Source organism: Fusarium oxysporum, chromosome II (assembly GCF_013085055.1).
Source record: "Fusarium oxysporum Fo47 chromosome II, complete sequence".
Classification (NCBI taxonomy): Eukaryota; Fungi; Ascomycota; class Sordariomycetes; order Hypocreales; family Nectriaceae; genus Fusarium; species Fusarium oxysporum.
The window spans coordinates 2,017,954-2,031,382 of NC_072841.1; the positions used below are offsets into that span (position 1 = coordinate 2,017,954).

At 48.9% G+C, this 13,429-nt stretch overlaps 5 protein-coding genes across 5 annotated transcripts; 2 read left to right on the top strand and 3 right to left on the bottom strand.

The window, feature by feature from the left end:
* Positions 1-190: 190 nt before the first annotated feature.
* Positions 191-2,044, bottom strand: FOBCDRAFT_176246 (major facilitator superfamily domain-containing protein). Its single transcript, XM_031173258.3, has 3 exons — positions 845-2,044; positions 546-793; positions 191-500 (listed from the first exon to the last, which is right to left on the bottom strand). Exons 1-3 carry the CDS (start codon positions 1,948-1,950, stop codon positions 205-207), a joined length of 1,650 nt encoding a protein of 549 aa, XP_031050043.2. The 5' UTR covers positions 1,951-2,044; the 3' UTR covers positions 191-204.
* A 2,681-nt stretch (positions 2,045-4,725) lies between these two features.
* Positions 4,726-6,493, bottom strand: FOBCDRAFT_126233 (uncharacterized protein; the record flags this gene model as incomplete). The annotated part of the gene is made up of 2 exons (XM_031173259.3): positions 4,726-6,407; positions 6,457-6,493. 2 exons carry the CDS (start codon positions 6,491-6,493, stop codon positions 4,726-4,728), a joined length of 1,719 nt encoding a protein of 572 aa, XP_031050044.3.
* Positions 6,494-7,150: 657 nt separating this feature from the next.
* FOBCDRAFT_176250 (uncharacterized protein) lies at positions 7,151-8,676 on the top strand. The gene is made up of 4 exons (XM_031173260.3): positions 7,151-7,587; positions 7,638-8,059; positions 8,117-8,286; positions 8,333-8,676. Exons 1-4 carry the CDS (start codon positions 7,263-7,265, stop codon positions 8,628-8,630), a joined length of 1,215 nt encoding a protein of 404 aa, XP_031050045.2. The 5' UTR covers positions 7,151-7,262; the 3' UTR covers positions 8,631-8,676.
* Positions 8,677-9,223: 547 nt separating this feature from the next.
* On the top strand, positions 9,224-11,251 carry FOBCDRAFT_92733 (uncharacterized protein; the record flags this gene model as incomplete). Its single annotated transcript, XM_031173261.3, has 3 exons — positions 9,224-9,251; positions 9,531-10,777; positions 10,826-11,251. Coding segments are annotated over 3 exons (1,701 nt in total), but the record flags the coding sequence as incomplete, so codon positions are not given.
* Positions 11,252-12,386: 1,135 nt separating this feature from the next.
* On the bottom strand, positions 12,387-13,351 carry FOBCDRAFT_315463 (uncharacterized protein). Its single transcript, XM_031173262.3, has 2 exons — positions 12,924-13,351; positions 12,387-12,878 (listed from the first exon to the last, which is right to left on the bottom strand). The coding sequence occupies exons 1-2, from the start codon at positions 13,296-13,298 to the stop codon at positions 12,420-12,422; spliced, it is 834 nt and encodes a 277-aa protein (XP_031050047.2). The 5' UTR covers positions 13,299-13,351; the 3' UTR covers positions 12,387-12,419.
* Between the last annotated feature and the right edge of the window lie 78 nt (positions 13,352-13,429).

Here is a 13,429-nt window from a genome sequence, read left to right on the forward strand (position 1 = left end):
AAATACGGTTCAGGACGTCGAAACACGAGCAAGCCAACCAATGCGTCTTGACTTCTCCCGATCAGTTCCAGGCAGATCGTAAGAAGATGATCACGCGCTCAGAAGGAGCTCGAGGGTTTGCTAGAAGGCTCTTTGGAAAGTCCTAGTTAAGTAGTTGCTAAGAATATACCATTTGAAGTTATTAAAAATTCTGGACACTCATAATTAATCCTGCTTCCTTCCAACGATACCGCCCTTCTTCAAACCAAGCCATACTACAATGGTGACAGTGCTGCAGCTGGCAAAGATGGTCCAGAATGCAGCCCGATACCCTTTCATCAAAGCCTCTTGGCGTTCCGTGATGTTGGAGTGCTCTGTAACTGAAGCAGCAATTGCGGCGGTAATGGCCAAACCGACTGAGTTGCCAAATTGAGCGACTTCGTTGAAGACACCACCAGCGAGGGACTGCATCTCTGGGGGGTAAGCGTCGGAAATCACGAGGTTTGACACAGTGAATAATACTATTTTACATTAGCTTGACCAGGTCAAAGTGCGGTTTAACCTACCATCCGGATTGACGGGTGAAAGGAACATGGCCCAAAAAGGAGCAAGCCAGTAGTTCTCACCAACGTCAACGGTGGCCATCAGAGGGGCGGCCACCATTGTCACAAGTGCTGAGACAACAGCTAACGTGCGAACCTTAACTTTGGCGATGAGGAAGCCAGTGATGATGTTGACCGCCACACCCATGATGACATGCGGTAGAAATCTGAGGGAGCTTTCTAGAGCCGACAGACCCTCGACCTTTTGGAAGCTACGGGGCCAGGGTCAGTAAGTGATCAAATTAGTATCTCAAGGGACTCACTATAGCGTTGTGAAATACTCAATACCATTCAGCGAAGCCCAGCACAAGAAGACAGCAATACAAACTGATGTGAAAGACCGATTCTTCCAGAGGCTGTTGGGTATCAAGGCTGGCTTTCCGCGCTTGACCTGATAGTCCATCCAGAAGGGAAATGCAGCTAACAGAATAATGGCAACGGTCAACAGTGCAATATTTTGCGGGTCATCCAGCCTTTTATACGACGATGAGATCATGGCAAGGACATAGAGCAGCATGCCGAGCGCAACACTCATAGTGGTAGCTCCAACCCAGTCAATCTCATGCATCAAGCGCGTCGTCCATTTCCGCTCTGATGGAGTATAAACAGAGGGAAGCGACCAGATTGCGCCTGTGGACAGACAAAAGTTTATAATTGCGCTCATGTAGTAAGCCCATCTCCAGCCGATCGTATCGGTGAAGATACCTCCAAGAACGAGGCCGAGAGCGTAGCCAAGAGGACTGCCCATGCCGTTGATCGCAAACGCGACATTTCTCCAAGGTCCCTTGGGGAAGGTATTGGCTATCAAGCTGACAGCTGTAGGTAAGCACATCGATATCGAGGCTCCAAGTAGAGTGCGAAAAAGAATGACCTGAATGCCTGTCTGCGCAAGACCAACAGCCAACGTGAAAGCGACAAAGAGAAAACTCCCGGTAACCCACATCAATTTGGCCCCGACAACATCAGCGATGGCACCGAAGATGAGCAATAGGCATCCAGCTGCGAGCGCATACACCGCTGCGGGCCAGAGGATGAGGTTCTCAGAGAGGCCAACGTCGTCAGCAATTTTGGGAAGCGCAGCGATGAGAATGCCGGAGCCCATGGTATTGAGAAAGCTGATGCCCGCAAGAGTGACGATGACAATGACACCTCTTGTCCTGGATATCCCCAGACCATTTGAGTCTTGTGCGCTTGAAGCATTTTCCTCTTCGGGAACTGGAGGGTTCAGTTGCGTGTCGCTGTCATTGTTGGTGCTGGCTTGATTGGCTGTTCTTATCTTCGCTTTCGGATTGAGGGGTTCTAGGGGAATGATGCCGCCGTGAATCGACGCAGCGCCCGTTTCCGTCGTGATATCGAAGCTGCGGTCCATTCTGCGCTGTTGCACTGCGTGTTCGATGATGGTGAAGCGAGTTTGAAGTCGAGATAAGCTCTTTTAAGTATAATTCAAGGTCGCATCAGTTGATGGTAAGCAGCGTCATAGTTCATTTCAAGGGCGCGCTTCTGGCTGACAAATGACATCAGTTTACAAGGTTCAAATTACTCAATTGGATCTGTCGCAGATGTAAGAAAATCGCCAAGCATTCTTTGGCATTGTTATAGCAACGTCATTTATGAGAGCTCGATAACAAGTCATACCCGCGCCAACGGACAGCGACGTAATTTGGCGAAACGCATAGTCTAGGCTGTTGGCGTCAGCGCTGAAGCTCAAGTGGCCAGCCTCCTCCAGCAATGCGAGACCAGCTAGAACGCACTGACTAGAAGCCTGCAACTATCTCTTTGACCGGCATAAGCCGTCCACGAGGTCACTTACCCCGCTTTTTTACAGGTACCTGCAGGGTACATGAAGTTCCCATCAGACAGCTTCTTCTTTCAACACCACCAAAATCATCAAAATCCTCATACAAATTGACCCTAACGAGTCTCAATTAGAACGATGAGCTCCCAAGAGATACATATAATAGATGATCATAGCTTTGATAGCCCGCCTTTTACAGCAGCTGCTAATGACCCCACCGGCGCACCTGATATTCCGCCCGAAGAGGGCCGCGGTGATGATTTTCAACCTTTCAACCTAGAATATCGTGATTTTCAGATCAACCCTCTGCCCCAGCAACCACTTGAATTATTCCAGCTTTTTGTGCCTATTTCCCTTGTACAGTCATGGGTTGGATATACCGAGGACTGGGCTTTTTTCTGCGCTGATAATGGTATTAAAGATAGCTGGAATACCCCCCTTTCCGACCACTCGCGCTTACATGCTTGGGAAGGCATCTCCACTGCAACGGCTTATGTATGGCTTGGTATCCTTATTTACCTAGGAATTCATAGGGAAATATCCCTCGAGGACCATTGGAAGGCCCCTAGCCTAGGAGATCAGCGCCCCCTTCATCCATTTACAAAGTTCATGCCGTTACAGAAGTTCGAGCTGATCACACGGTATTTCCGCACCTTTGATCACACCAATCTCGATGTGAGCGATGAGAGGAATCTTCCAAAGACCTTCCAAGCGGCTGAAGAGTGGTCTGAACATATACAAAGGGTGTCTATCAAGCTCTATCTTCCAGGGACTAATCTGACTGTAGATGAGTGTATGGTGCCGTTTACAGGCAGATCAAAAGAGACAACGCTTGTCAAGGGAAAGCCCACGCCGGTAGGCTTTAAAGTATGGGTTATTGCGCAACAGGGCTACTTTCTGCAGTGGCTTTGGCATGTGAAGGCATCGCCAGTTATGCCTGTAACAGTCAAGCTAGAGGTACCGATGCCGTACGGCAAGAAGGGAAAGCTACGGACTGAGATCCCTCTTAGCAATACACAGAGCGTCGTGGTTCACCTATTGCAAAGGCTGTCAACAGCGACATATCACGTCTTTACAGATAACCTCTTCTCATCACCGCAGCTCTTCCGCCTCCTTCGGCAGCTTGGATACGGGGCCACAGGCACAGCACGCCCTAATTGCGGCATCACCACCGTGATGAAGCAGATAAAAGAGACCGGGAAGCTTCCTGACGGCAAGCCTTTGCTATATAACAAGGTGTATTTGATCCCGACGAAGGATAAACAGGTATAGACAACTTTACCTGTATTTTCCTTACTAATTTGTCTCTTTTCCTTCCCTCTAGGTCCTTCAAATCGCTTGGAAGGATAGCTCTGTGGTGCTCTTCCTTTCAACTATGCACAGCGCAGCCCCTCTCAACCGCACACCAAAAGAGAGGAAATTGCCCGCCAAAAGAGGCACGAAGGCAGAGGCACAACGCCTGAAGGAGGTCTTCAACGGAGATCAGGCTAGGATAATCCCTATTCCTTCTGTTGCCGCCCAGTATAACGATGAAATGAATCACGTGGACCGCGGCGATCAGATAAGATCCTATACCTCATATCAGCACCGTTTCCGGCGCGGTCCTTGGCAGGCGTTGCTTTGGTCTTTCCTCCTTGACGTTGCACTTGCGAATAGCTTCATTTTGCAGAAGAAGACCCGGCAGCCTCATTGGAAGCCCTATAGCACGCTTCGAGACTGGAAAGAGGCTGTTTATAACGCCATTTTCAACAAGTACGGCACTGATAGCGGCATAAGGAAGAGATACCGTACAGGGAAGGAGGAAGACACTGACAATACAGAAGTACGGCAAAATCACCTACAAAGAGATATTAATCATGTCTATAGAGGCAGAAATAGCTCTTCTTATTGCCTTGCTTGTAAAGGCTTGCGGCAAGGGCAGCCTCGACCCTCTAAAAGGGCAAAAAAAGGAGGTCATCTCGAGGTTATATCAGGAAATGCGCGAGGTCGGCAGACTAGGTACGGCTGCAAAGTGTGTGATGTAGCGATTTGTAACAATGCTGACTGTTGGTACTTCTATCACACGTTAATTTAGGTGTGTATAGAGGTACCGGTCGTCACGGTCATTTTGATTGGCCCCCCGCCCCTGTCGTGACTTCGTGGACGGCTTATGCCGGTCAAAGAGATAGGCCGCCAACGCTAGAGAACGTTAATCACAGTCTTCATGAGCACCTCGATCATCGAGAAAAGAGTCACAGGAAAATACTAAAGAATACTCGTTTTCATTCTGCTATCATGCGATAACTGCCAATGGACAGTAGCGCGAACAATCTCGACCATGGATATATGCTAACGACAAAACAATACACCTTACGCCTTCTTCAGCGCACCAGCAAGTTGCTCAACCTCGACACCGTTAATCTCTTCAGTAGCCTCATGCTTCTCCTTCCACTCCTCAACCAATCCCTTGAAGTCAGCAGGGAGATAAGGCGAGGTTAGTTCTTGGAACCGACTTCCCTTGCGATGTGTCTCGAGTCCCATATCCTTCATAAGCATGTTGCAATAAGGCAGACCCTCGAATACAAGATCAGGAAGATCGGCTCCGTAACCGCAAGGGTATCGCCACTTGCCCCATTGAGTGTGAAGCATAATCTCATCGGTGATCTCCTTGTCGGATGTAGGAATGCGGTCGATCTTGCCGGCGAGGAAAGCAGCGATCCAGTGGCCTTGGATGGTTGCGCATGTGGCTGTGCTGACGGTTGAGATCATGCCGGCGAAAGCCAAGTCACGGGTCTTGACCATACCGGAGGGAATCATGAAGCGGTAGTAGCGAAGAGGATTGGCTTCTTTGGGCTTGACATTGAGCTCTGGTTGCTTCTTGAGGCCGGGATACAGAGAGAGGACCTTCTCGTCCGCGGCTTGGGCCAAGGAGCGCCTCTTTTCTGTTGAGTAGGGAAGACCAAGCTCATCCTCCGCAAACTTGATAGTAGACTCCTTCTTCCATCCTGTTGAGCAAATGATAGCGTCGGTGTCAATAACATTGCCAGATGCAAGGACAGCTCGGTTAGGCTCCAATGACTCGATATCATCGATGTGAACTCTGATCTTACCCTGCTTAACAAGGTCAAACAAAGGGCTATCGTAGTTGAGAATACTAAGTCCGCTACCAATCCAGAAAGCAGAGTGCCAAGGCTTGAGCTTCGCAAGCTCAGGGTGAGAGTCGTATCCGATAGCCCCAGTGACATCGTTACTCAAAGCCTTCCAGAAGTTACTGACGAGGAATCTGCCGACAGAAGTTCCATGGAGGAAGTTTCGTACAGCAGGGAAACCATCTTCCTGACCCCAAGGGCAAGGACTGAACCAGGTCATCCATCGAATGTTGAGCAACTGATCAAGTCGCTTCTTGAGAGGTGTGACGAAAGGAGGAGCGATCCAGACTGGTCCGTTTCCTGTAGGGCGCACAACCAAGTCGACTGTTGCGCCATCTTGAACCAGAGCATAAGCAACATCAAAGGCAGACTTGGCACCACCAACGACAATTGCCTTCTTGACGTTCAGGTTAGGAGCTTCTTTGCAGAAGTCCTTAGCGTGAAAGAGAGGAGCGCCAAACTTGTCAGCGTTCTTGTACTGGGGCATATTCGGTGTTGATGTAAGACCAGTAGCCAGCACCAATCTCTCAGTAGTGATACTTTCTGTTCCCTCGGGGGAAGTAACACTAATTCTCCAGCCCGCATCGCCATTTCGCTCTACCAAGTTAACAGAAGTGTTAAACTGGATTCGATCGTGAAAGTCGTAGTGCTTAGCAAAGTCGGTGAGATATCGATGGAGGACAGTTCCGGGGATGTGGCTATTGGGCTTGACGCCGTATTTCTTCTCGACCATGGGAAAGTCGGGGAATTCGTATGTGCCCTTCATATTGTTGGACTTGAGACCGGGATAGAGACGGTTCTTGGACCAAGTGCCACCGCATGACTCGGCGGATTCGAGGATGGCCAAATTGGCGTGGGGGCTGATTTGTCTAATGGCTTTTGCGGCGGCCAGACCGAACCATCCTGACTTGTTAGATGACGATGTCTCTGGGAGCAGAAGGGAGAGGCTTACCAGCGCCTACAACCACGACATCATAGGATTTAGTCATGTTGTCTTGATAAAGATAGAAGAATGAGCGTTGAGAGGTAAAAGGCAAGATCGTGTATCCTCTATTAGTTGAAAGAAGCAAGTATGATGATGCAAACAAGCCAAGGGGGCGAACCATGGGCTTTCTATATCTATCCAACCACAAGCGTCGGGTATCCCCAAACGTCAGTTTCACTCCAAAACCTCGTCTAATCTCCAACTGACAACTCAGCTGAACCCCTCAAACAACCAATACATGTCGGAACGATATCTCGACTGCTGTAGAACTGTCGTAAACAAGGAATGCCGATAACACTAGCTTAGCTACTACCCCAGATTCCACGTTCCGTCACCCCCATTCCGTCCCCACGTATCAGTTGCCTTATCTGGGGTAAATCATCACTACGGAACGACACGAGAGCTTCAGTAAGTGTTCCGAACCCTGTAACTCATATATCTAATCCAGATTAGTGACGCAGGAACAGAGATGACTCGCTGGAGTTGACTCGGTTATCATGTTTAGCTTAAAGACTAACAGCGCATCATGCGCCTACGGACTTTCCGACCGGAAGTTCCGAAGCTGAAGCGTTTATCTCAGATCTGCGATAAGACTTGTCAAAAGCGGGGTTCGCGATAACCCCTCGTATCATAATCCGGGGTTCAACCAAACCTCGGCGGAGTTCCGCTCTACGTACTTCACATTTTAATTTACTATCTATATATTGTTTCTTCGAGCAGCGCCTAGACCACCTTTACCCCCAGACTCGAAAATCAACCAATCAATTTTCACAATGTACGCCGACATTTCAAAGCCTCCTGCTCCTCTTCCCCAGGCCAAGCCTGAGACTGTTGGTGAGGGGATAACTCTTCTGCCTCCACTTTCGAGACGGGGTCGTGGACCTGGTCTTGTTATTCTGAGTCCTGACTCGGAGAAGCATTTGGAGATTGTTGAGGGTGTTCCTTCTGCTCTTTTGAAGTGGGCTGAGGAGGGGTATGCTGTTGTTGAGATACAGGCTAAGGCGTTTAAGAGAGATGCGGTTGAGGCGTTGAGTGATGCTTTGAAAGCTTTGAGGGGCTGTGAGCAATTGGAGAAGGATAGCAAAGTTGGACTTATCGGTGAGTGAGTCCGTGTGTTGGTTGGTGACGTGATACTAATTCTCCGACAGCATATGACCCCAAGCTATGGAACCAGGTAGCTGGCTCAGTCAACAACTCTGGTCTAATAGGCGCCGTGATCTACGCCAACGACGCAGATCTCGCAACCCTTGAAAAGTCCAATATTCCCATCCTGCGCCACATTGCAGGCCGCACAGCCATCATTGAGAGAGGTGATGGCCTCACAACATACTCATACTCCAGCGCAAAGTCTCATCTCATGGCAACTCCATTCCAAGATGACTTTGACTACTGGACTGAGTCTCTATCGCACACAAGAAACTTGACGTTTCTCAAGCCTCTTACTAATGGCCCGTACTTTGATCTGGAGGCTATCTGGGATGAGCATACTTATTATGAGTTTGCGGACCGGTCGGTTGAGCATACAATGAGTACTATGGTTGATCAGCCATATGTTAATCACGTGCCTACTGTAAGTTCACTGCAGCTTTTACATTGAGGATGGGTTGAGGTACTAACATTGGTTCAGCTTACCGGTGGCATCGGTCGCAAGTCACTTACAACTTTCTACCGCGATAACTTCATCTTTCAAAACTCAGACGACACAGAACTTGAACTCATCAGCCGCACAATCGGTATTGACCGAGTAGTCGATGAGTTCCTCTACAAGTTCACACATAATAAGACAATTGACTGGCTGTACGTCACTTCCTGTCCCTTTTAGTATCCCTCACTAACATCTCAGACTTCCCGGCGTTCCACCAACCGACAAGAAGATGGAAGTCCCCTTCACAGCAGTCGTAAACATCCGCGGCGATCGTCTCTACCATGAACATATCGCGTGGGACCAGGGCACTGTTCTTGCACAATTGGGTTTGATACCGCAGTATCTTCCCTTCCCGTATCCTGTTGCAGGACAGAAGGAAGGTGCCAAGTATGAGTATCGTGTGCCGGTGACGGGTATTGATACAGCGGCGAAGATGAGGGATAGGAATTCGGTGGCTTCGAATGAGATGTTTAGTTACAAGGTTCGGGAGGTTTAGTTTAGCATTTTGTTAGAAGCATTAGTTCGGCGTCAATTGATTTGAGTAAAACATTAACTTTTCTTTCCCGCGGGTAGTATTCGGTCCCAAAGTATGACGACAACTTTGCCCCACTCGGGGTCTTGTTTGGACGCTCAAGATTCGCGTGCTGTTGAGCCTCAATAGCCATGGAGGAATTATAGCCAATTGAATCAGTGTTATTGTATGACGAGGTAAACTTGTATAAGACCATTGGCTTGTGAGTTTTGCTGTTTCTGACATGTTAAAAGCACAAATGCGTGGGGGTGATGCCAGAGAGTACTGCAAATCGCACTCGTGATGACACACTACCTTTGAAGCGCATTGGTATCAGTGCGGCAATTGTCTAGTCCTACCGCAACCCTTACAACGTCCTCACCAACAGTCTAAGACATTGCCACCATTAATGACTATGAGGCGTTTGTGTTTCCAGCTGAGCGCTTTCACCTGCATCTTTTGACTCGGCCATGCCGTCAAATGTGATAATCTGAATCATCTACCCTGAACCCTCCCAACCAATGCAGCGGATGCTCTTCCGAAACCGGGGTGAATGATAAGGGTCTTGCAAACCGATAATGTCTGATTGGCCTCCAAACCGCTCATGTAAGTCGTTGGCCACCACCTAAACCGAATCCATAGAAGTCCGCTACTTATTTCTGCAGCTAAAATTATGAGAGATAAGAAGTAGAAGCTTAGTCTCGCCGATCTCAGTCTAGTCAGGTTTACCCCGCATGGGTCCAAGGTGAAGACCGACGCTAGTCAAGATTGACCAAGATAAATAATCAACGCGGTGTTTCTTCATCTTTTGCCCCCGAGTTTCCGCCTTTCTCACCTCTAACCCGACTTCCGACATACTCGAAAGAATATTAAATGAAAGGACAGACTCGATTGACTGGTTACACTGGGATACTCATCAACGCGGCGCGACAAAGGGGGCAGACGGAACCCCTGTTTTAGCCATGGCCCAGGCACGTGAACCCAAAGGCGTAAAGAAATCCAGCACTTCAACCGGAGAAACCGGAAAACGGAGGACACCATATGCTCTACGCGCATGCGACGCATGTAGAAGACGAAAGGGAAAATGCGACGGACGACAGCCATGCAGGCACTGCTCAAGCCGAAACCAAAATTGCAGTTACAGCAGCAGTCTTGAGAATAATAGCTCCAGTCTTGAGAGTGACGATTGGCACCCAACTACAACGACAGCAGCGCCTCCAGCGCCCGCCATTACTGACCCGATCCCTGCGACTACGAACCGTGATTGCACAACTTCAGGGACTTCATGTCAGACGAATCAAGCTGCGATAGTTGATATGCTCTCTAGTCTTCAGGAGCAATTAAATAGCTTGGCATCGCAAGTGCAATACTCGAGTAACCAGGAACAAACGAATCTTCCATCGCCAATGACCATGATTGCTGCGACACGGCCCCGCGATCCTAATCCTAACGCAAATCCCAATACAATACCCATCATCAGTCACAGTTACACTGAATCCACCACCGATGATCAGAGCTCAACGCCAAAATCCTCACGAACAACCGCCTCTCAACATTTCTACGGCCCAACATGTCCAGACTACGCATTGAACGTGGGACAACTAAAACTCCGACGAAATAGTTGTCCAGGCCCACCACTTCAACAAAAGCAATTACAACTTGCCAGTATTCACGAGGACGACGCTTCCGACGAAGCAGATCAGAACGATGGGCAAAATACACAATTCTCCGTGTCACCGCGCACAATCGACAAAGGCGATCCAGCCATGCTTTTGACATTCCGCTCAATTATGGGGTTGCAAGACGCCACTCAGCTTTTGTACATTTATCAAGAAGTTGTCGGTGAACTTCATCCCGTTGTTGATATCGACGCGCTCATCATGCAGACGCGCTCGTGGTATGCTGAAGCTGGTGCTGGAATCTGGGATGTTCTGGCATCGAGCACTGGAGCTGCTACGTACGAGTTGTTATTGATATTGAACTTGTGTTTGGCTATTGCTTTGAGGGCTGATGGAAACCCTTCGAGCTCGAATACGGAGACTTTGTTGAGGGATAGTTTTCAGGATGCTGTAAATGCGAAGCTGGCCGCACCCGCTAATAGCATTCAGCATGCGACCATAATATTCCTCAAGGTATGGTATTACCACTGTCTAAAATGAGAAATTTACTAATTCAAACAGGGCTGGTATGACTTCTTCCAAGAGATGCCCCGCTCAGCTTGGCGCATGTGCGGTATCGCAGGTCGCATGCTGATGGAACTTGGTCTCCATAACGCCGAAGTTTTCAGACATACAGTCAAGACAGAGGCTCAGCGCACAGAGGCTTGCACTCTCATCAGCAGTATCGTCATTCTTGATCGACAATGGAGCTACGCAACGGGTCTACCGACACACTTCCAAGACAAGAGCTTCAGCTCCATGTCAACATCGTCTGTCAAAAATCCATACCTCAAGGCCATGCTCTCTTTCATCCTAATAAGCGATCGCTTCAGCGAACCTATATCCAACGCCGCAAAAGGCGAAGGATATAACGATGAAAACTCATTTGAGCTGATGAGCTTTCAGATCGAGCAGTGGAGAAAGAAAGCTGTTGGTGATTACACCGTTGCAAACTGTCAGACATGGCATACAGATCCATCAACTCGTCCGCCAACCTGGACGATCTTACTAAATCTCCGAGCGGAATCCGTTCGGAGTCAACTCCTTAAACCATTCTTCTTCTCAGAGTTGGATATTGAGATTACAAAGAACCACGTTCGATCGGCAACTGATCGAGTTTACGATATCATTCATGTCTTGCACACGCTTGACGTGACTACTGATATTTACCGCAAACAGCATCCACATTACCAGCATATACTGGCATGCACCGCTGGTCTAGCATTTCTGCTCATCGCTTTCATAAAGCAAAACAGAGCAACGATGCTGCCAAGCCTAACCCCCGATCTCATCGAATCTCTCGGCGGCAGTTTCAGCATGTGCGTGACCCTCACAACAAAATATACCCACCGCTCGCGCTCCGCACGTCGTCTCGCCAAGCGCCTCATCGAAATGCGGCGTAACCTTCTCAGCCTGGGAATTCTAAACCCAGCGAGTCCAGGAAGCCACGAGGGTCTAGATAACGTCACAGAGTCAATCAGAAGAGCAAGTCTCGCACAGCCAGTTGGGGATTTCCAGCCTTATGCGGAGTACTCGCCGCCTTTTAATAACGGGGTCGTTCCGGGTGGATTTGCGGTGGCTGGGACGGTAATTTCGGATACGGATATGCAGATGGGCTGGGAGGATTCGCTAAGGTTGCAGTGGCCTATTGGGGATGTTAATCACATGTTTTCGGAGAGTATATTTTGATTATGGTTAGCGTCAGGAATGAATTATGATGATTATGATCCCGTAGCCGATGATTCGCAATTCCGGATAATGTTGAAGATAGCGGGCGGGTATGGGGTTCAGGAACGGATCCGGGTGCGGTATCCGCTTCGCGGACCGCTGGTCAGCTGAAGGCTTATCACTTGAGGCTCACGGCGGGAAAGGTATCTCATTCATCTGCTAACAACCGACTTGGCTATCAGTGGCACCAGTTGGTAATACCAAGATTATGATAGACATGCGTTGGGTAATACAGCGTGCAGAATGAGATTCAGCTCCGACTCTCCCTCAACGATGCAGCCGTGTGTGATGGAATACCCAGTTGAAGATTAAGGTTTGAGGCTGAAGGAATAATGATTGGGAAGATGGATAAACTCAATTTCATATCATTCTGAACGCTAAACTCAACCTAGTTGTTCTCATAACTAATCAATCCATCAATAGTACCAGCATGCAACCCGCCTGTAATCGGAATATCCGCCGCCGTAGTATGTCTCGCCGCATCGCTCAACAAGTAGATAACTGCCCCTGTGAGATCATTCTGCGTACTCAACCTCTGATTCGGCGGTGCCAACCACATCTGCTCTCCCTCCCTCTTACTCTTAAGCTCACGAACAGTCCTCGTCATCTCAGAGTCCACAAATCCTGGTGAGATCGTGTTCACCCTGATACCCTTTGGTGCTAGCTCAACAGCCAAGGCTTTGGAGAGCATGAGGATACCGCCCTTGGAGGCGTTGTATGCCGCCATGCGGTAGCCGGGAAGGCCGATGTGTGCGGATTGAGAGGCGAGGAGGACCATGCTTCCGCCTGTACCTTGCTTGACCATCTGGCGGGCCGCAAGTTGAGCCACGAAGAACGTTCCCCGGACCTATCCCTGTTAGTCAAATCCATCTTGGCAGACCGGATATCTTACATTGATGTCCTGAATACGGGTAAACTCCTCCCAAGTCTGTTCCAGGAACGGCTTATCAATAGCGATACCCGCAGCGGGTACAACACCGTCAATGGTCTCAAACCCCTTCAGCACCTTGTCGAAAGCCGCATTGATGCTCTCCTGTGACGTAACATCTGTTTGGATGTAAACAGTCTTGGCAGAGAACTTCTCACTCAACGTGTTGAACTCGGCAGTAGGTTCTTTCTGGATGTCTAACACAGCCACATTACCGCCCATTTCGCAAATAGCTCGCGTGCAAGCGAAACCAATGCCTTGAGCTCCACCAGTGACGATGTAGTTTCGTCCGCGGAGCTCAAACATAGGACGGACATCGTGGAGAGCGTCTGTAGCCATATTGATTGAGTGGTTATAATGCGAATTGAAGAATATGATAATCAGTTACTTGGTCTAGAATGTATTTGATGACAGTATTTCTTATAAATGATGTGGCTACATCATCTTATCGGCTCTTTACTTATCATCTG